This window comes from Lepisosteus oculatus, chromosome 20 (assembly GCF_040954835.1).
Source record: "Lepisosteus oculatus isolate fLepOcu1 chromosome 20, fLepOcu1.hap2, whole genome shotgun sequence".
Taxonomy (NCBI): Eukaryota; Metazoa; Chordata; class Actinopteri; order Semionotiformes; family Lepisosteidae; genus Lepisosteus; species Lepisosteus oculatus.
The window spans coordinates 5,249,972-5,272,977 of record NC_090715.1 but is presented as its reverse complement, the minus strand read 5'-3'; the positions used below and the strand labels follow the sequence as shown (position 1 = coordinate 5,272,977).

General features: G+C 39.1%; 1 protein-coding gene across 1 annotated transcript in view; it reads right to left on the bottom strand.

Moving 5' to 3' along the window:
* Nucleotides 1–2,906: 2,906 nt before the first annotated feature.
* LOC102684035 (neural-cadherin) overlaps nt 2,907–23,006 on the bottom strand; it is a 95,579-nt gene continuing 75,479 nt past the window's right edge. Inside the window, exons 24-33 of the mRNA XM_006641387.3 lie at nt 20,234–20,361; nt 19,580–19,707; nt 19,371–19,494; nt 18,122–18,302; nt 17,369–17,535; nt 14,804–15,068; nt 14,121–14,301; nt 13,509–13,753; nt 6,667–6,821; nt 2,907–5,668 (exon numbers count right to left, since the gene is read on the bottom strand). Of these exons, the coding sequence (XP_006641450.3) occupies nt 5,240–5,668; nt 6,667–6,821; nt 13,509–13,753; nt 14,121–14,301; nt 14,804–15,068; nt 17,369–17,535; nt 18,122–18,302; nt 19,371–19,494; nt 19,580–19,707; nt 20,234–20,361 (2,003 nt within the window). The 3' untranslated portion in view covers nt 2,907–5,239. The remainder of the gene's footprint in view (nt 5,669–6,666; nt 6,822–13,508; nt 13,754–14,120; nt 14,302–14,803; nt 15,069–17,368; nt 17,536–18,121; nt 18,303–19,370; nt 19,495–19,579; nt 19,708–20,233; nt 20,362–23,006) is intronic.

Sequence of the window (23,006 nt, the reverse complement as noted above, 5' to 3'; positions counted from 1 at the left end):
CTTTTTCTGCATTGAATCCAATAAATATAGGGTTGTGTTTAGCACAAAAATAAAAAGTTATTTAAAGTATTTGGTTGTGCTAAAATGTTACATGTAGACGCCTTTAGCTTATAACAGAATTCGTTACCAGATCTGTTAAGCATATTCTATAATATCTGAAACCATAAGAGACTTTGCTTTTTAACCTTTCTGTTCTGGACTTTGATCTGAAAACCTGCTCCAGAGAAGCTTAAGGGAGTCTCAGATGCCAAATACATTTCACTTTTATGCAACTGAAGAAAGGGTCACACTAGTTTTTAACCGTAGCTTGCCTACACTGTGCGTAAAGAATACACTGAATGATTAAAACCAGCTCTATAAAGGCCTTCATATACTGTGCAGGTTCTGTGTAATTTAGAGGCATGCATCTCCGAACAATCGATTGCACAGTGAAATACTACACGATGGGCTACAGTGTAGTTACATGCACTCATTAAAGGGAGTTTGGAATTAGTTACAGTAATAATCGTAAAAAGAGAGTGCTCACCTACAGCACATACGGATACGGCATACAGTAGACCTACTTTTTTTCCGGTCCATTATTCGGGCTGTAACGTTTCTGTGGCGGCATCAAACGAATTTACAGTTCCTTCTTTTAAATATTGCTTCTGAGTATTTTAATTACACGCTAAAAGAAGTCGATTTACTGCTGAAAATTTTAATTTAGTAAAAGCGGTTTCTGATTTATTGTACTGAGTTGCTTCAGTGCTGTAGGTGTTGTGTACAGATTAACATGCAATAGAATTGTCTTTCTGATGTGGAACAAGCAGCCAGGTGTCGAATTGTCCCGTTTGACTTTTGAGTTGTTCTGATCTTTTTTTGTTTCCTAATCGACCATTTTGACTTATTTCACTCAAACTAAGCTGTAGTTAATAACAACGTCCTTATAATAGGAGAGAATACTACTAGAGGCTTTGAGTAAATTGTGAATGCTCATTTTACTGTATATAGTATGCTGTAGCTCATGAATGTTTGTTTTTGCACGGTTTAAAAATGTTTAGAAAAAAGTCGCTTTCGCCTGAGCATTATTTTACATACAATTTTAAAATATTTATTGACACAACGATAGACAAAATATTTGTGATCTTTAAGTGCGTGTTGAGTGTATAAAACAAAATATTTTGCAATAGTCTATTAAATATGAAAACAAGAAACATTGCAAATAAGATTCCGTTTACTCATTTGCTGTTACCATTTTATTTTTTACTTTTTAAAAACAGCATCTTTAAATGCATACGGTTCTTAAGTTTCATGTGCAGAGTTAATTTATAGTAGCAGCTGGAAATTTCCTTTGCGGCTCTCCCCTGCAGTGTAAGCTATGTCTTTGACTGTGTAAGTCACCAGCTAAATTGCTATGTGACTCCTCCCGGCTCGCGGCTGGATGCATCTGATTGCGAGAAAAGTAAGCGGCGCTCGACGGTTACGACAGAATGTAATCTGATCGAGGTGATCGCACGGTGCAATAACTACGCGATCTACGGGGCTGCAATCCCAATTTACGGAAATCATAGAGTGTAATCAAAGTACTAGCTGTATCTTATACACTATTTCCTGATTAAGTTGGTGTTCACATGTATGCCACACATTTTTAACTCAGTTACTGAGTTGGGATTCCAGTCCCAATGTGGATGATAAAAATGTAAAATTTGACCAGAATTTAACCTCTAAGCATCCTAGATCACACGACATGCAACCGTATCAGCTATCCAATGAAATTAAGACATATGGCTGAAAATGGCTTTGCCTATCCCAGTCTCCACTCATGTGAAACGTGAGCTTTAAAGAGTACTTAGAGATAAGTTTCCCTTGAGGTTCGAGTTACAAAGCAAATCTTTTTTAACTTTGATTTCACATTATTGTAAACAGACCACAGATGCAAGATATTTATATCACCTTACAAGCTAAACAATGTTAGATTTAATAAAGTGAAACCAGAAAGTAAAAAAGCAGGAATTGAGCCAAGTAAAATAGGTACAAAGAGCTCATTTTTCAGGACTGAACATACTGTAGAAAGACACTGTATCATCCAGAAAGATTTACAACAGTATTCTTCTTTGAAATCTACATATATTAGTCAAAACCGTACATAAGTCATACTTAAGTGTTTGTTATTATAGCTCTTGAGAGAGACAGGAATCACGATATGTGCCAGCAGAGCTTAGTGCAATTATTTGAGTGGTATATGTCTTAGAGCACTGTGTAGGAAAGTTGTTAGGTCACCAATCTGTTAGTGATGTGTGCCAATCAGGGGAGGAGGGAAGGTGGTTTAAAATTATTGTTGTGTTGAATGCAAATAGATCATGTGTATGTACAGTATATGAACAGAAGTAAAAACAATACTGTCTGTGGCCATCCCAGTGTAGGTGTAGGTAATCGTCCACAAATTTGATTTGTATATAAATTAATATCTTGACTATGGCTATGAGACTGATTTTCTTCTTTGGAGGTTAGCGGTAAACCTGGAGGGGCCTGTTTTAAATTAATATCCAATATTCTGTTCATGTCATATTTAAATGTAAGATATAAAGACATATAATTGCACCAGTGAAGAAGTACACCTGCAAGAGCTTATAATAGAAATCATTCGCTTTCAAAGCTGCTGCTGTGCTCCCCAGGGAAGGTACCATGAAGACTTCTCTAGTGAAACTGGAAATTGAGTATAAAAGATGAATGGTGTTGAAAGGTCTATGTACTGTAGCCTCTTGGACTCCAAAGCATCTGAGGTATCACCTGTGGAATTCTGGGTTTATTGTTTCCTGCAGCTGCTTTCTTCACTTGAAAGAGTCTTAAAACCTAACTTGGCATGGAATGGGGAATCCAGTGATCTAGCAATACGTTGTCAATAAAACACACAAAACAAAGACACGTAAACAAAGATATTTATTCTTTTTACAAAATCCGGTTTTGAAGTAATAGACGTCGCAAAAAAACAAGATAAATACTCAAGGAAATGTTAGACATCATCATAAAAAAAGTACAGGCTGATCTCTGAAGGAACGAGAGGTGATTTACACGGCATCATTAATATCTCCACCACCGCAGGGCGTGTTTTAAAGCTATCTGCACCAGCGTAGTCGTGTTGTAAAAATCCCAATTCATCCTCCCAAAAAAACAGCGTGAAAATTGGAACGAAAAAAACTTTGCAAAATCGCTCGTTAGATTTGTGCCTTTAATCTCATGCCATATTGGAGAGCAGATTTTTCTCTGGAGCTGTGTTATTGCTATGTACAAATGAGGTAAAAAAGTGTAGCCATACATATACTGCACAGATAAAAGCCCCTTCTATAAAAAAGAAATAAGGTATTTGCCACTGGAGGTACATACAGTAACTGACATATCTCAGTGAATTCTGCCTATTTACATGCAGAAAAAGATAAAGAAACGCAAGGAAAGGTCTTTACATTTTAATTAGAACTGGTTTTCAATTTGAGCTCTTCTTTTTTTTTGTCTAAATGGCTTGTCACCTTGTCAGCCCATAGCTTTCATGAAGGATACATTTCAAAGCATTTCATGTTTCGTAGACGAGAATGTTGTTTGAACTCGTGTTATCTTTAAAAACTTGGCGTGTTTGAAGTCCTCAAATCAGTGACTTTGAGCAGCCTTAAACCAGCAGGCTGTTCTGAGTCACATGACAGCCAGCTATCAGCTGCTGTTTCGATGTTTCAGAGTGATTGCCTTTTGAACGCACTGTCACAACATACACACTTTTCTATAAATATGTAGAGTTTTATAATGCTACCTCTAAAATATGTATAATGCAGTATGTAGGCATTTTGGCATTTTAGAAGAGACCATAAAATATTAAAGAGGCAGTAAAGCTATACCTGTCTGTATATCCCTATATCCTGTCTTGGGTACTGTGTGAAAAATCATTGATCTGGTCATGAAAAAATACAGCTTTTCCATTCAGGGTGGACAAAAACATTTTTTCTCTTCTTTTTATAATTGGAACTCCAGTGTGTCCTCCAATGCACAACCCTGATGTGTATATGTTAATAAATGTCCACATACTGTCCACATATTTAGCATGGCAGTAAAAATGGCAAATAAAAGCCACACAACTTTTGTAAGTGCCTGATATGGTAACAAACAATTGAACCATCTCATTACTTTTTTCAAAGGACTCAAACTTTGAGCATGTTGAATGAGCATTGTCTGTTCCACACGTCTCCTACAAAGTCCTTCTAGCGTATTATGTCTGTTCTCTTTGAACTGCAGAGATTTTTAGACATGTCTTGAAGATCACTTCACATAAACACTTGTATTCTTCCCTTGATTGAAGTTAATTCGCATTGATCATCTGCGAACCTGAAGCAAGAATTTAGCCTGCTGTTGCACACTCAGCAGTTACCTTTATAGGAAGCTACAAACCTGCCTGTGGATATAAAGATTGTTTACTTAAGCAGCCTTTATTTCATCAGATGCAGTCTGCTCACTCTGAGCTTGTCAAATTAATGCATTTTTAATCCCAATGCGTGAATCAATTTTAAATACAGCATACACAACATGATGTGCTTAACTGTTCAAAATGAAAAAACCTCAAAATGTCCTTGAAATGATAACGGCTTTTATCTTTTCGCATAGCTTTTGCACCCAGTTAAAAATGAGCACTAGTGAATTTGGTGTTTTTGTGCCTTTTCGATATATACAAGCTGATCTTTAGAGAAATGTGAAGAGAAGGAGAGAAATCCATGTTGAGGAATGAATTGTTCATAAAGTGTTGAAATCCCTACAGTATCTGTAGGTGGACAGAAACAAAAGCCAGTGTCTTTGCAAAAAATTGTGTTAAGTAGTGAAGTATCAGCATGTGTGTACAGTATGTGCATTATTATTTTTTGAACACGTATCATGTTGTCTCATGTCTCATGTTTGTATGCTGTAAACGTCACATGTTGATTGATTCATGAACTGTAGAGAATCAAGGTCAGTGTTGTCCTGTTCCGACATAGCGACAGCTGCTCAACAAAAACCAGCCCTTATTTTTCATATTCCCTTCTTGACTTTTACTACACATGTCAGAACGAACGTGCCTTTCCTTCTGAAATAAGCAACTCTTTCTCAGCTAATCCAGACAAAAAAAAAAGCTATCAGTGAAGAGCAGTCTTTAGGAAATCTGTGCTTGGAGGGTATACTGTACCTCACACTTTTTTGGGGAGGTACCCTGAACAAGCATCTGCTTTGTCTTTTCACAAGGGGGTGCTCAAATGTCACTGGCTTCCGCTCTTTCGTAAAGGGCTTTGAGCTTCTCGAACCTGGGGCCCCATTCTTTCAGGTAGTCGTAGGTCTTGTCCTCCTCCAGGCCAGCGGAGCTGAAGGAGCTCAGGCTCCCAGCCAGAGAGCCCTCCCCTTCGGTGGAGTAAACCTGCAGGGAGTCGAAAGGGGGGCACTCCTGATGCTGGTCTGCGTCTCTGATGATCTCGCACAGGTAGCGCGCCAGGTCCTGGCTGGAGAAGGACAGGTTTTTCCGGGAGGCGCTGATAGTTCCCTGTGGCTGGCTTCTTGTGGGCGGCACGTCTCTCCGCAGGGAAGCTTTCTCCTGGTGGTGATGCCCACCTCTGTGCCGTGTGTATACAGACTGGGCTGGGCTAGGCTGGAGAGATTTCTGCAGCTCTGCCATGTCATAGGCATTCTGAATGAACGACAGAATACAGCTCAGTTTTAGAAGCCCCAGGGCAAGGAATGCAATGTATTGTGGATGATTTTTATTTGAAGGCTGCACTGTCGTGTGGTGCATATATATAAAAATAAAACTGAAATCGTAAAAGGTCATTTCAGAAACTTTTTTCCCAATAGCCTCATTAACAAACAAGCAGTCCAAACTGCAGTTGTTGCTAGCGACAGTTCTCCCTAACAAAGGAAATCAGAAATCTTTATTAAATGTGCATTAATTTGTGAATTTGTACGTGTGGAACTGATGTCTGACTATGTCTGTTCCTGTGGATCCCCAATGATAGTTTTCTCTTTGCCAGTTTCAGCAGTGGGGTTCTATTTTACTGTTATTCTGAAGGGTGATGTTTCAGCTGTCACATTGCCTGTGCTATACCTGTCATGCTCTGGTTTTAAGATCCCATCCCCATAGATGTTTAGAGAGAAATGAAGAGATTTTAAAGTAGGTTTCGACTTAAAAAAATAGTAGTACCTTTTTTAATAAAAAGTTGGATTGATCAATCCAATTAATAAATCAAAAATTAATCAAAGATGGGTGAAAGAATACTGTTGCCTTTTAATAACAGGACACATTGATTCCAATAATTACAGTTGTAAGGCAACATTGCTAATGGCCACATCATCATAAGACCAGTTGATAGAAATATTGAGTATTATCAGAAGCAGTGTAAACCTCTCAGGATTATTTTACTGTACTCAAACGGTGTAGGTATATATTATAGGGCAAGAAAGCAGTAGGAAAACAGTGAAAGTAAATCAGTCTTCTGTGAATGCAGTCTTGTCTAACATTCTAAGGTCTAAATAAGGATCACAAGTACTGACAAAGCTCCAATAGAAGGAGATACTGTAAATACAACAGTGTATCATGCATTGCTATGGAAACCAGTCCATGCCTCAGTGAAAGAGCCAGTGCAGATGGCCAACCCTCGGGTCTGTAGAGCGAGGCGCGCCGGCTCTCACCTGGTCCTGCTCTCCTCCTCCCTCCTCGTCGTAGTTGAGCACGTTCTCGCGGATGTCCTCCCAGCCATCGTGGTGGGCGGACACGTGGTACACACCTTCCTTCAGTCCCTTGTAGCTCTTCCAGCGGGTCCACAGGAAGATACCGAGAAGCAGCACTGGGTGTGCGAAACGGGAATGGGAGGGAAGAGTGGTGAGAGTCAGGAAGAGCTCACTGCAGGCAGCCCTGTGCGCACTGGGGAAGAGGAGGGAGTCTGTCTGCTCTCGCTGCTACTCAGTGCAGGGATCGCTCAGCTCCACTGTCTCTGAAGCCACATGGGATTGTGAAGCTGAGTTTAAGAGCACAGAAACTAACATCCCTTCTTATCAGAGAGCTGACTATTTTCAGATAGGGGTCTCGGGAACCCAGAGCCTGTCATGGACACGCAGGGTGCAAGGTGGGGGGCTTGTGAACAGAACCAGCTCCCCACAAAGCATCATAAGGCAAACCCAATTTAACAAGTTAAAAGGGACAATTTACAAGATGCCACTTAAGCTCGCCAGCTTGTCTGGGGCACGTTTGAGGAAAGCAGAGAACCCAGAGAAAGCCTATGTGGCCATTGGGGAACACGGAAGACCTACCAGGCTAGAATCAGACACAAGAGCACTAACCTTATACCAACATACCAACCTAAGAAGATAACATGCCAGTTAAATTTAATGCCTACGGTAAACTGAATATTACTGCCTCTTTACCATGAATATCCAAGAAGTAATCTTGAGATATTACATTAATGTAATACATATCTTCGTTCTCGACCCCTGCCTCCACTGAGATGAAGTAACCTGGTTTTCAGTATTACTATTTGATTTGGAGTAGGCAGTGCAAATTGCTGCGTCAAATTAATTGTCATCACACAAAAATCAGCTTTAGGACTAAATGGAAAAGGTAAAGAATTACAATGAAAAGTTAATATGAAAATTGAACTGCAATTTATTTTTTTTAATTTCATGCAAAGACAAAGTATATTGTCATACTGGGCTAAGTTATTAATAATATTTAATTTTGCCGAGGCATAATACTGAGATGACAAGCTAATTTCAGTCATTTCAAGGGCAAGATTGAACTTATCTCCTGTTTCCAAGCATTCAGGGGATTATTAAGGCAGATTTTCACTCTCTTTTCTAAGCCAAATTTGCAACACATGTTCCTTGCCCATTGCGAGCTAAATAATGTGTAAAGTCAAAGGCAGTCATACCCAGTCTTCAAAGAACCTTGTGTATTATAGTTTTTTTTATTTCCCCCACTGTTTCCTATTTCATTCTTAAGCAGGCTTTTCCCAGCCTGGTGCTTAGCTGCTGCCTAAGTGATGAATACAGTCCTTGCTATGGAACTGTAGCTTATACTCCCTTAGTAATAAAAGGCGAAAGGTGAAACATTTCTTGTCAACCCTACCATAGCAAAGGCCTGTGACAAGATACCTAAAAGCATGAAGATCAGTATGCAAGAACAATCTCATTAAACTGAAATGTGACCGAATCAATCCCATTAACTTACTTTCATAAACTGTAGGACATGTCATTTCTATTTAGTTTTTATGACTCGTTTTTTCATTTCCTTTTTTTCATTGCCGCAATTTTTTTAATGGCTTTTTCAGTACTGTGAGGGACTGTGGGATGTCGCATGCGAAAGGTATATCAGTATTGTATACCAAACACTGTTTCCATCGAGGCTCATCACCTTGCAGCGCTACAGGAGACTGCATATCCTGATCAATCCCACAGCTACATTTTGTAACAGTTTTACCAATCCCAGCTTTGTGTGGTTTGCACCCCTAAAAAAGGCTACTGACTGCATTCCTCAGATGAGGTGCTACAGCCATTTCTGTGTGCTATCTGGAACCACTCTTCTCTGAGAGCTGTGTCCATATTCTTGGCATTAAGCCGAATTTGTTCAAATCTGGCATTGGGCTATATGCTATCATGTCACAGCAGAGGGATTGAGGGTATCCATTTTGGTGGTAGGAAAGTGGTACTGTTGTTCTTTACAGATGTTTTGCTTCTTGCCTTATCTCCGATACGTGATGTGCACTTGAATGCTTTGCAGCTCAGTATGAGGCGTCATGGAAGAGAATCGACACCCCTAAATCTCAGGTCATTGTCTTTTCGCAGAACAAAAAATGGATTTCTCTCTCCAGGTGAGAGGGAGCCGATTCACCAGTATCTCAGGATCTTATTCTTGAATAATAAGCAGGTTGGAGTTTGAGGTTGAGGCAGAGCCTGAGTTCTTGCGTGAAGTGAGTAAACTCAGGACAAGAGTATGCGAAAAACGTTTTTTTTTTGGCAGGGCTTACTCTCCATGACAACGGGACATCCCTGCGAGTCTCTACTCCTCTAAAATCAAGAAGGGCCAGATGATGTAATTCTGGCAGCTGGTAAGGGTGGAATCCTAGGAGGATTCCTTGGATATGCAGGACATGCTGTAGGGTCAGTGGGTATATCTCAATTGGCCTAGGAACACTACGGAATCTCCCAGGAGGAGCTGGTGAACTCCTGCTGTGGAAGTTGATACCGTGTTTTGCTTCAACAAATTGCTGTTGAGGAACCTTGGCTCAGAAAACAGAAAAAGAAACAACTAGAATGGTTGAAAGTCCGCTAGTGTCTGGAATGTAATAAAGCTGTTGCACAGGAACACACTGTCTGATACTCCCCATTCAATATACTGTACCACTTTTTACCCCCACCAGGACAAATGTTTTGGAAATAGATGGGTGATTAATTTAGTCTAGGAAATGTCTTTTATGAACTGGATATGCAAACCTAAAACAGAATTTTTGGTTCTGGTTATCCCTTCAATTGACAAAGCTACGGATGTAACTGCAATAATACTGTCTGTTGGTTTTTAGAATTCCCTGAATCACTGAACATTTTCAATCAGGTATACACTTTCCTTTAATTGTGCTGTTTCATCACCTCTGTAACTAGTTTCAGTGCAGTCAATTTTATCACTTAACCTAGGTGTCATTTCTATAACCATTTCCAAAACAGCAGCAAGCACACCATGCGTCTCAATGTACTTACTGTCTCTGAAGCAGACTGAAGGACAAATACATAACAAATCACTGCGCAGGGATAAAGCTCAACAGTCAAAATTCTGCAGACTGCATGCAATGAAGCAAACCTCTATCCAGTGAAACCGTTTTTTAGAATAAAGACAACAAAACCCAAGTGTATTAATAAGTTATAGTGCTTACTTGTGTGATCTCTCTTTAGATTCCACACAGCAGCCTACTCTATGATCTTGACTTACAGATAAAACACAAAGAAATCAAGTAAATCATGTTTGTACAGAAAACGGGAATCCCCAATGCAAGCTTATTCACAAATCTGGAAATACAGCAGTTGCCTTTATTATATATATATAAGCGCTTCTGATGCACGAATCTAAGGTTTATAAAATAAAAATATGAAAGATATGATAAAAAAAAACATTTCTGACCATAACCAGCACATAGTCATATCAACATTGTTCTTATGAAAACAAAGACATTACAAAAACTTACTTTGCATAGACCAGAATTACAATTTTGGCACGAATTTTTCCTGCCAGTTACCATTCTTTGAACTGTACTAGCCCATGATTCACTCTTTAAAAGACCAGCATTTAAAATCCAGCTGTAACTAACCTTATCAGTTAAGCAGCTAGGTTGAAATAAGATAATAAGGTTCTGCTGGCTTTCATGTATTGGAGGGGAAAACGTACCACAGAAAGGAACAGAAAGTGGCATTTTCTGCAGACGCACAGAAGAAATGGAGCCTACGAGACAAAATTGTTTTGCCTCCTTTGAAACATAAACCCATTGAATCTGCACGGTTTGGAAACTGCAGGCTGGAAAACTCTTAAGGTGACCTCAATACTAGTCTTCTACTGTCTCTGTCTTCCATTAGAGCAAATGAATGAGTAAAGCTTCAAAGGGCTGTCTGATATGCAAAAGATCAATGACTAAGTCCCATTTAAAGCTTTCCATATTTTTGGTGTAGCTCACCCTGATAATGGCTATTGCCAACAAGCATTGTACTAATTTGCATGTTTTGCACAAAAATAAATGCAGAGTTTCATTCGGTATCCCTGTCATATAGTTTTAAGAAACAATTGTTGACACATGTACTAAACTATTATGTTTCAGTATTTGTTTGTGTTCTTCTTGTAGAAGTGTTTTTGTAAAAAAAGACAGTTTGTGCATTGGCTGTCCCTCGTGGACAATGTTGATCGTCACTGAATCCATCAGTGACTGGTTAGACCACTGTGGATTTGCACACTCTTTATACATGACAGTCTTCATTTAAATGAATTTAGACTAATTTAAACTGCTCAAAGACCACTGCATGGTCTTTTTATACAAACTGGTCTTATTATACAGTACAAACTGATATATTCATACTCCTACTGTATTCATATATACACTACATGGAACATTTGTTAGTAATTCACATACAGAATATTAAAACAAGACAGAACAAAACAGGTAACAAATTAGACATGAAAAAATGATAATGTAACAGGAAAAAGGGGGATGAAAAGCAGGAAATAAATGAAAGAGACAGGAAGGGTTTGAGACATACTTTTATTAAAAAAAAATAGAATCCAGGCACGTCTCCTTAAAACTGGCATAAGGCATTACATAATGGAGTGAAATGTACCAATCAACATGATTGAATTTTATACCCTTTCATAAAAATAGAAATCTTTACAACATATTTTTACATATCTATGGTAGAAAAAGAATATGAAAAAATAACATTAGATGGCAATTTGCTGTTCTCACTGAGAAGCATGAGTTCAAATTAAGATCACACTTTTATTTGTTCACCAAAAACATTAGTAAATACCATGCTTAAATTGAGTTATTTAAAATGGTGCATGCAGCCTGCAGTGGGATCAACATTAATCTCTGTTTTTCTAGAGAAAAACCCTGAATCGTGTTTTTCTTTCACCCAAATGCCTTTTATATTTCACATGACATTTTAACCTTTCTTATTTTTCCTATTTACTGTCACCCTTCATTTTTATTATGTTTGTGATGGTTTTGAGTTCAGCGGCTCATATATTGAGTCACCCATTTTTATGTAACCCATGTAATGGTGCTTTGAGCTATAGGAGCAAATCTGATTCGTAACTTTTTTATCCAAGATCATTTGGCTGTTTTCCTTTGTTACTGTATGGTTCCCCTGTCCCTACTGCAGTGTAAGAAACCAGCAAAGGGTGTCATTTTGCTGGTGAAAAGAATGTCTAGCTAATTTAAATGTAGAGCATTCACTTGTATCTGATAGAGTTGTTGGGTTTTGTAAATTGGTAACTTCAGTGTTTGACAAGGTTTTGTTCAGTTGTATGTAGAGCCAGACCTTGAAATCTGTTTGGATGTTGCTTTTATCCAAAACACCATTTATACAGCTGGGTATTTTACTGAAGTCTCTTGTTCAAGGGTACAAAAGCAGTGCCTTCCAGAACCCACAGCCTTCCAGTTAAAAGTGCAAAGCACTAACCTCCACCCCACATTCATTAGGGGTTTAAAAATTAAAGTTGGCATTAAAAATAGAATAATGTACATTAAAACATGTTATACACATCGGGAAGCTTCTCATGTGGAGCTTTTTCAGTGGTGGTCAGGTTCATAAAGTTTGTTCGTCTTTGAATTAGTATTAATTGTTTTTCTAAGAATTTAGGAGTTGTGAATAACATTCCATCAGGAACTAAATACTAGGGACTTACACTAAAACTTTATTATCTATGGAATTATATAACTTTATATCTGGATACATACTCAGATGTTTCTCTTTATTTCAAGTTTGACGTCTGAATGACATGAATTTTTAAAATTCTATGAATGTATTCAGAACTATTTTGGCTTTGAATATTTTTTTTTTTGGGTGGGTGGTATGTAGCAACAGTCCTCTACACCAACAATAGAAAATATTTATTCTTCTTGTTTTCCTCCGTACTGCTCTACACTGGCTTCATGGGCCACAACACAATACACTTGGGTAAGGCCTGCTTCTTGCAATGTGTGCATATGGTGATAAATGGAATACTTAACAGTATTAAAATTTTCTGTGGGCAGTGAAGGTGCAAGAAGGAAGACTGCAGTGTGGAGGCGAGTGTTTGGTTGATAAACCTATTAGTTTGAAGAAAGGATGCTCAGTGGTAAAACTGCTTTTGTTGAAAATAATAGAAAAAGATAACTTTTTGATTTATTTTTCTAATTAGGCCTACTAGGTTTTCAGACAAAAATAAAACACAGTAAAGTACTTTAGTTTCTGAACTTTAAGACTGTGCTTTCAGATTCGAGCTGAAATCCATTTTCTTTAGCTTCCAGTAAGCAGCACTTTGAATGCTTAAAGATTTGGTTATTATTAGCACCATCAAAGAAATGAGTAGTATGTGTCGGGGTAAAATAGTTTAGAAATCCTACAAGTTTATATTGGTTATAGTTAAGTTGTTATTGCAGAATGTTAGATCAATGAGTGAACATCAGCAGGGGACTGGATTCATTGTTGCTCATTATGTAATGCAACCTTGACCTGGTTCAAGTCGATGCTTTTTTTTTGTGCAATGAAGGTAGAAAAGAATGGAAAACTGGCCTCTCATTTCACAAGAATAGTCATAAATAAATTATAACGGTACAAAAGTACAGACATGAAACAGATAAGGCAGAGGAGCAGAGGGAAGGCAGAATCCAGTTAGTAAAAGAAAACACGTTTCCCACAGGAAGACATCGAGGGAATCCACGAGAGGAACAGAGGAGATGACAAAGAAATAAATTAAACAAATCACCACAGGTAGTACAAGATGTAGTTGCCATAGCTACCTAGGAGCGCCAGGAAGCAAATGCAGATTGCAAACATGGAGCTGAAACTGAGACCCACGTCGTCCCGATATATAGCCAGTGTGATGTCGCAGTGCCGCCCGGTGTAGCCCTCGGGGCAGTGGCAGGTGAATTTCGAGGGGGACTGGGCAACGCACGTGCCATGCCGGCAGGGGCGGTTGGCGCACAGGGTGTAGACGCAGAACTTGCCCGTGGAGTTCTCCGTGATCATGTGGCCAGGGGGGCATCTGAAATCAAGAAAGCGGTGCGCGTCACCCTGCAGGCTGCTTCTGTCTAGTCAAGCCCGTGAAGACGTTGGGAGGAAAAAAAAAAAGACAAGGCACAAACTCACGAAACGCATCGTACATTCGTAACTGGGACTGCTTGGCTTTTGCAAGCGATTCAGAAGCACTTCAAGCACGCTCAGACTGCCTTGGAACTCCAGACAACAAGGGAAATCTATTGCAAAAGCCGGGAGACACAGGCCGGCTGACCAGGGTCTCTCTGTAAACCCGTGCAGTGAGCACAAGAGGGGATGAGACTAAAAAAAGACAGACTGGGGATGAAACGTGTCCATTAGCTGAGTGGGAGCAGTCGTGCACCGGTGGGGAGTACCTGCACTCATGTATCCTCCAGAGGTCAACGCAGGTGAAGGGGGGGCTGCAGGAGTTCTTCTTGCAGGCGTCCGAGGAGCAACCCGGAGAGACTCCCTGAGCGCTGACCACGGACACGGCCTCTTTAATCTTCACGCCCATTGGAAGATGCCGGTTATTGAGCCGCAGGTCCCTCATGCAGCCTGAGAACAGATAACTGCAATTATCCAAACTCACTGTCAGGTAAAGCCTTCCAAGCACGAGTGTTTTTTTTTCCCCTGTTCTTTTGAGGAAAATGCTTTTAAGGTCCATTTAATAAACACACACAAAGTCTGCATTTGCCTAAGGCAAACTAGTCTTTCTAGGCTCGCATCACACAGGAGATGATTTAGGAAGAGGCTTTTGTATCTTAGCAAGTCTTGCATGCTGTGCTATACAGTTTGCACTTTGTTGCACTTAACGATGTGTCAAGCACAGATAACGCTGAAGTCTTTTCAGATCTTATAGATCCTATAGTCATCACGGGCACAGTAGAAAAAAAATCAATAATGACATTTTCTTTGATATGTAACCAGACATTATCAAATCATATGTCACTCGTTTTCTTTTTTCCATTTCTTTGTCGTAATTGCAAAGGATTTGTAATTGCTATGGTTTGTATCATGTAACACACATTTAGAGGTTGCAGGACGCAGTCTTTGCTACCTTGCAAACTCCTGTTGTGACTGGAAGGGAACGCGTTCCCCAGTACCACAGCACCAGGGTCGATGATAATCTCCCGGTTCTTCCCCGGGGATGCAGTGACCTCCCTCCTTCCCCCTCCTCCATCCAGCCGCAGGGTGAACTCATTGTCATGGCGATCCAGGTTGATCCCATGCCACTCCCCGTTGTCAATGCGGTAGGAGGGAAGTGTTATGATGAAATCTCCATCGCCAAGGTTATAGAATACTGCCAGCAGACCCTGGAATACCTGGTTAATGAAATGCATCAAAACTCCCATCTTAGTATACTGGCAGAGTCCAGATTTGTTCTACCACCAAGCAGAGTATAGGTGTAAAAAAATATTTGTATGGATGAAATAGTCATCGCCTAGAAGAGTTAAATGACGCACTTTTTCACCTGAAAAAATATGTTTTTTTTTCCTTTTTATATCTTTCTCATGACATCCCACCATAAATAAACTTCAATCAATTTAACAGTTTCAATTTCTCGCTTTCCTGTTGAAGCTTAATTGTATTTAGCATCTGTCAAGACGAAGTATTTTCATAAGATGTATGAGGGGAAAAATGAACAAAAGGCATAATGAACTTCACAGATCCAGTTAGTGATTTACTTACGCAGCTTAGTAGACTTTTAATTAGATGACAACAAGTATTTAGAATTATACAGAGGTTTTCATCACAACTAAGGATCCTAAGGTATATGGAGGAAAAGAGGTTGCAAGAAATTAGATGTGTCTGATGTGCACAGGTGTTATAATTGCTATATCTTTATTGTTTTTTGGATAAAAAAAAGATGTGGTGGCACTGCCACCTCACAGTTCTTGGTTTATGGCTTTGCTTCTGACTTTTTGGAGCTAGCAACTTTTCCAGAGAACCATGCCTGTAAATGAAATAAACAATGGCCTAAAAACAATGTAACATATTGAAATATAATAATCGTGGGTTTTTTTAGTAACACAGTTGACAAGAATAATACTTTGGCCCTCTAACCTAAAAGAGTAATTTTATTTTAGAACTGACAGCCTGCTTTTTACCAACACAGGGAAAACTGTATTGGCGCACTGGCTATCACCGGTAAATCACAAAGCCTTCATTTCAATTTCAAAAAACCAAGAAGTCCCACCGAGCATAATTTGTAATGCCAGGTTTAATTTATTTATTTGCCAGAAAAAAGATTAATAGAGATGAGCTCCAATTTTTCACGTTAAATTGTGTCAGGCTAGGAAACATTATTCCTAGGTGATAACTTCCCCCTTAGAACTGCTTCAAGTGCGTGAGAAAACGCATGTTAACAAATATAACATGATGAGCTAAAGGTTGTTTTTCTAATGAGCTTGTTCTGAAAACATTTATTTCAAGGCTTTGTTGAAACCTGTTAATTATTTTTCACATTATTGGCCCTTTACAATGCTACAAATAGATATCAAACAGATGCCTTTTTCCTAATTAAAATATTAAACTGGGTGTAAACTTCTCTTAATTATGGCAAAGTATTTAAATAGCTTTCCCCAGAACAGATGTAACCTATTCCAAGTAAAACAACCAAATACGATATTATTGTACAGCATAAAGGATCATCATAAATCAGCATAAATTACATTTGCCATTGTTTCTCACAGGATGAGACTTAAAGATGTATTAGAGATGAAAATTCATTTTTCAAAATTCAAGTATTCATAAAAAGCAAACTCTAACAGATCCACTATAGCTCCTGTTCCTGGTTTCTGCTCAAGTATTAACATACCAAATTTCAAGGCAAACTATTTATAATATGTCTTACTGGGTTTTGTAAACACCTCGGAACACATTGTGCTCAGTAATATAATCAATTTAAACTCTTATTTAAACTATACATTTACAGTATGTCTCAAACCTTTCGTGTGGAAGATAATGTGCTTCGCTTAAGACTTCCTCAGCAGGAAATGGGAAATTATCAGTGTATAGATTTATAAGCCATTAGACATGTAAAGGAAATATAAATCAATGTTTTCTGCTCATTGCATACTGCAGTGAGAAACTGGAAAAAGAAAAAGAACAGAAATTATTAAAAGGATTGAAAACCTATGGGATATCATTTAGGGATATTGAAATTGTGGATTTTGTCTGAATAAAAGGACTTTTTTCACAGGAGATAAAGTGGATTGTACAGAAAAGGGAAAATAAATGTGCACTGAGACCAGTGGCTATTTACAGATTCTTGTCGAGGACTATTGGCAAGATGTTCGTTCTCTGAAATGACTGTAAATGAGGGTGCAGTGGGAATGTTATAATTGAGTGTTACTTTACATTCATCTTAAAATATTTAAATGCCGATGGTTATGCAAATGTGTGTCTGTTTTCTATTCATCTTTAAGAAACTTCACATATGCTTCAAGGATGCAGTGTGTATGTAGCAAGCTGCAGAAAGATTCTATGCTTTTAACAGAAAAAAAATGTTCCCTCCCCCCAGAAGCAAAAAAAAATACAAACACATTGACAGAGCTGCAACACCAAAGGAATCTAAACATATTCATTTGAGAAGTTATGTGCAATGCAAAAGCTGCCCCACCTCCAGTCTCAGGTACTCGTTCTGCTCCTTGGAGGTGAAGCTGATGATGGAGCTGCTGTGCTTCCTCGTTCTCACCAGCACCTGGACCTGGGTCTTCCTCGCAGGCAGTGGAGCAGGCAGCTGGTAATGGATGTAGCTTCTACCATCAAAGGAAAACTCTGGCACCTCTGGGATGTAAAAACAGAATCCTCTCTTGTGATAAACTACCAGTTTCCCGTCGAGATGATGCACTTGCACAGGAGAGCTACACTCATAGACTGTTTTCTCCTCAGAGGTGCAGTACAACCTCTACTGAAGGCTCACAGTGGGACATTGTTGTCTTAGCTTCCCTCATCTTCATCAGGAGCTGCAAGACGTGATCCTGTTAGACTGGTACCCGAGTGCTCTCCCCCGATGAGATGCTTTCTCCCTGATTTATGATTTACTCCCAGTGCTGCTGGCTATTTGCTTCCCATGATTTTTCTTTATATGACGCAATTGTTACAGCACTGCCAGAATATGACAAAAAGTGCTAGCCGCTGCTCCACATAGCGCAAGTCCCTCATAGATCACCCGAGCCAGGTTGAGCATCGCTTTCCACAGAACAGCTCTTGCTTCTCTTCAAACATATTAATGATACACGGCTGTTATAATTTGTGTACCGCGATCACTAGAACAAAGCAGCTATTGCAGCAATTTATTTATTGTTTGCCACCAAGCAAACAATATGGAGCTTCCTGTTTCTTATGCCTTTAAGAGCAGCTGGTCTCTTACCCTTTTCACACTGGTGCCCACTGAACCCCGGTAAACACTGGCAGCTGAAGGAGCCCCATTCGCCATGGCACAGGCCCCGCGGTCCACAAGACGGGTGGCCCATGTTCACACAGTTACTGTCCGTCATCAAGCAGCCAGGCGAGCTGTTGAAAGACTCTGCTGGAGAGCCTAGGTCATAGTACTGCAAAGAAAAGAAATGCAGTGGAGTGTTAAAACACCTGTATGCACAGTACCTTTATTTTCTCTGTACCCTTTCATTCTCCTCTCAGAATTCTCTTCAAAACTGACAATCACAGTCTACACATAACTGAAGATGATCACGTATCAATGACCCATGTCCCTATAATTCTCGGCAAGTGTCACGTTTCATCCACTACTGAGCATGCACTACTGAGCTTCTGAAAGCACAATGACAAGAATCAGAAGGAGAGGTCGCAGTTACACTGCGAAGTGAATCAACCTTAGTGAACACTTCTCTCCTGATTGTAAGAATAGTAATACAAGTGGGATCAGAGATCTGGAGATGCCTGCTATTTAAATCACTACGTGGTTTTGCTATTTCACACACTATACAGCCTTCCCCCTGTTTCAATTTGAAGAATGCACTAGCCATACAAAATGGAATAAAAGTGCCCACTATTATTGTAAGCCTTTTAAAGAAGTACAAATCCATCACTCATTGAAAACTTTCGACTTAACCGCCACATGTCCAGCGGTGAATCCAAGAATGAATGGAAACAAATGGATGGAGTGGGTGTGAGCAAATTTACTTCAATTCTTTATGAGCAGGCGCACATCCTAAAGCATAAGCAATCTCCATTGTAAGGCAGGATTAAATCATTGCCATCTCTCATCTTTGGTAGAATGCTTTTGAAATATTGAAGCATATTTTGTCAGATGAGTGGGAAGATGTGGCTTGAAAAGAAGAATCGACTTCCTAGCTGGCAGAGGGTCAGTATTTAAGCATGAGAGAACATGCTAAAATTTGTAGCATCCTCACTAATGTCTATGTGCTCTGCTCTACTCTACAGTTGTACCCATAAATATTACATTGTTTTACATTACTGCCATTCTTAACACCGAGTGCATGTTAAGCATGAGAATAAGGTTTTACTGTTGAATACCTTTAGTACTCTAATGTGATGTAATGGAGGTTCGTTTGTAAAAGTGTATGATTTCTTACTGCGTGAACAAACATTCATCGTACTCAGTCGTTACTTCACAGCTGAGTACTACGGCTAGTCTGTACCTTGCTGTCCACGACCAAATTTCGGATGCAGCCAGTGAAGTGCTTGTTCTGTAGCTGAGGATAGCTGTAGGGCAGCTTCTCATTAACACCTCCAAGCTGTAAAACCTGAGTCATATTCAGATGCCTGGATGGGGGGGCAACAAACACAGTTTCAGATTTAGCATTTTAAAAGGGTCCTGCTCATCAAGGGCTGTTCAGAGAGGAGGTACCTGTCCAAGTTTGGAGTCACCCCTGCAACTTCACAGGAGGAGTGGTCCTCAGAGGACAGCCAGTTCCCCAGCCCCTCCACTTCCATGACTGCTGCACTGCTGCATCGATCCAGAGTGAAGCGCACCTCCTGCATTATAAAACAGCAGGACCGTGAATGCAGGCAACAACAGGCTTTTTCAAACAGTCAGGGCTGTTCTGATATACAGTATATTCAGCTACAGTGCACCATTTCTAAAGCATCATACGAAACTTATCACTTTCATCTAGCCATGTACACAAAGACAGACTGTAAAGGTGTAATTGGAAGTTCAGAATGAGCTGTGTATAATGCTAAAGCAGATGTAATAACATACCAGCCCTGAAATACTACAGCCATATGTTTCAATCAGTCGTCAACAGCTGGTTGTAGTCCGTAGTGTGACCGGTGAAACATTCAGTGTATGCCATGACCTTCATTAATCAAGCAACGTAACTTTATTCTAAAGAATATTCTAAAGAACGAATTATAAAACAACAGCACTAAAGAGCTTGCTACATGAATAGGCAGGTCTGAGGTGGTCCAAAATAGCAGAAGCTTTCTTGTACTCAATTCCACCACCTGCTGCAGCTGGCAGCTGTCGGAAAGCCAGTGAAAATGTTTTTGAATCACCCACCTTGCTATTGCTTTTTACATCCAGACGATGCCACCTTCTGTCTGCTACGTTGACATTGCCTGGCAACTGCAGAACCAAAGTGCCTGAGCCATGGTTTATTTTCAAGGTTGGCGTGCCATTTATGAGCTCTGAAGTGAACATAAATAATTTTAAATGTTTAAACAGGTTCGAGGTCATACTAGATAACAGCTAATTAAATGATGTGCCATAGAATGGCACTACAATGATGCCTTCAGAAAGCCTAATAGGAATACCAAGTAATTGAATGGGTACCCAGTCTTTTTCCTCATCAACCTTTATGTTAGAAGTGAAGAAACTAATTAAATTTTCTGATGAGCGCCACTCCATTTCTAACCCTTCAAAAATAATATATTTCTTAATGAGAACATCTTTCAGTGCTACAGCGTCTTTTGAGCCATTGCTTTTACGACAAATTACAGAAATGTGAATTTTAATTAGCTCTCGCCCTTTCGCACCGCGAGAAAGCAGAACCTTCAGAACACACTTATTCAGCTTCAAGTATATTATAAAGCATATATATAGCATATTATAAAGGTAGTCGCAACCACAAACAGCTGTTTCATCCATAGTGTGGCATAGTTAACTTTGATACAGTTATGTTATGTCAAATATATATCATACACAAACTGTACTGTATTTCAATGAAATTGAAAAAGATGGAATTCATGGAAAATTACTTTCATATCTGGAAAAAATGTTCACGTAAAGATCACCCAGCATTCATGTTTGAGGTTAAAAGCCTTTACAGTTTAGCTGACATATATCACAAACTCAGTGTAAATGTTAGACATAAGGTTTAACATTAACAAGCCATGAAGAAGGAGAGCATCACCACTGGGACTGTAGAACTGGGGGTTTTGGGACACTTTCTTCTTGACATGACATTTAAGCAAAAGAAAAACCCATGAAAGCAAAAATGCCTGAAAGCAGACTGGCTGTTGACAAAGCAAGGAAACGGATAGCAGCGCTCTCTCTAATTGAGATTAATCATGATACGATGTGTCATAAAATGCACGGAGGCTGCAGCTGAAACTCATCACAGACTGCCTATGACTTTCTTCAGTAGGACTGGGTTTTATGTATTAGTATTTTAATGTGCTTTGACAAGAGCAAACTTGAAGAGCAGTAAGATTTCAACATGGATCTGCTTTTCATCATTTTTTTTGAGGCTGCACCACAATTGGTTTGTTCACTCTTTAGCTATCTTCCATTTTTGGCATTAATTAAGATTAATTTCTGTATTAAGATAGGGCACAGCTGTGACTGGCTATGTTTGTTTTCCTTTTTTCTAATTAGAAGACTCAGCCTTGGAATTTACATTTTCAAGGGTTTTGACAGAAATACATTATATCATGAGTAGTTTGCAGTACAGAAGCCACTCATGGTCATCACCGAGTCAGTGTTTAAAGTAAATTGTCCCCTGGCTGTCTCTGGTGAAGGCTGCGTGTTCAGTCCATGAAGGGAACTTCCCAGTGGCATTAATCATTGGTAGCATTATTACATTAAAATGTGGTAAACTAAAAATCCAAACGTGACATCTCCTCTGATGTTATCTAATAATCAGGTCACAAGTCAAAATAGTGGCACATCACAAAGCATAAAGAAAGCTTAAGAACATAAGGTTACAAAGAGGAAGGGGACATTCAATTCATCTTACTGTAGGTAGGATCTCATCTAGTCAGGGTATGAACTTCCAACAGCATGGCTGAGTAGTTTGTTCCAGACCCCCATAACCCTTTATGTAAAGTAATGCCTCCTTTTCACAGTTTTAAAAGCACTCCCTTAATTTCCACTTTTGCGCCACATGTGTTGCAGTATGTATCGCTACCCCCTTGTTACATGTGGACATCTGCCAGGTTTTTACCCAGTCTTGAAATATGTCTAAATCTATGTAGAATTTCCTTTGCAGCTTCTATAAGGTTTTCTAATCCTCCTATTTAGTACCCTCTGTGTATTTATAATTAACTATATCCAAATCTAGATCATTGACAAACTAGAAAAGAACATTGGTCGAAATTCAGGTAACCCTAACCCCTTAACCTGTTAAAATATTAGATCGCTAAATCTTTCAAATAAAGGATGCATATATTCATGTGTGTTTATTCTTGAATTCTGTAGCTCTACCATGTGACTGGTGGTACTGAAATCCCTTTATGTAATTATAGCCATTTTATGGGAAGCTGTGTTTTCTATTGACTTCACCTCTGCCTTCAGATTATCTCCATCTTCCACTCTCACTGTGTTTATTCAGCCCAAGCTATGGCAGAACTGTGTTACAAAGAGTCTTCTAACACCATCAGCTGAGCATGACTGATTCAATAACACAGCAAGAGGACATGCTTGAAGATCGATTAGGGATAGTGTTAAATCCCATACACTGTCTGCATCATGAAAAAAAAAAATCAGGAAATATCCTGTAACTCTATTTTGCAGCAAATAGCAGAGAAGTCAATAAAGAAACTGTTTTTTTCTGAGCTCACAAAAATACATCTCTGCTGCAGCAGTCATTTCATTTTTTTAATCTCTTTTTCAAAAGCGGAAAGAAAATGCTGCAAAATTCATTGTAAATTGAGATAGATCACATTCTAGGCTCACCCATGTTTTTACACAGTAAATGCTATATTTTATCTTAATCTAAAAGGAGAAAGATCAAATAATACTGCATAATGAAATACACTTATACTTTTTATATCAGAAAAATAGATTTCAAAATATTATTTTAGCTTCTTTAAGAATTTTAAACATTTCACTT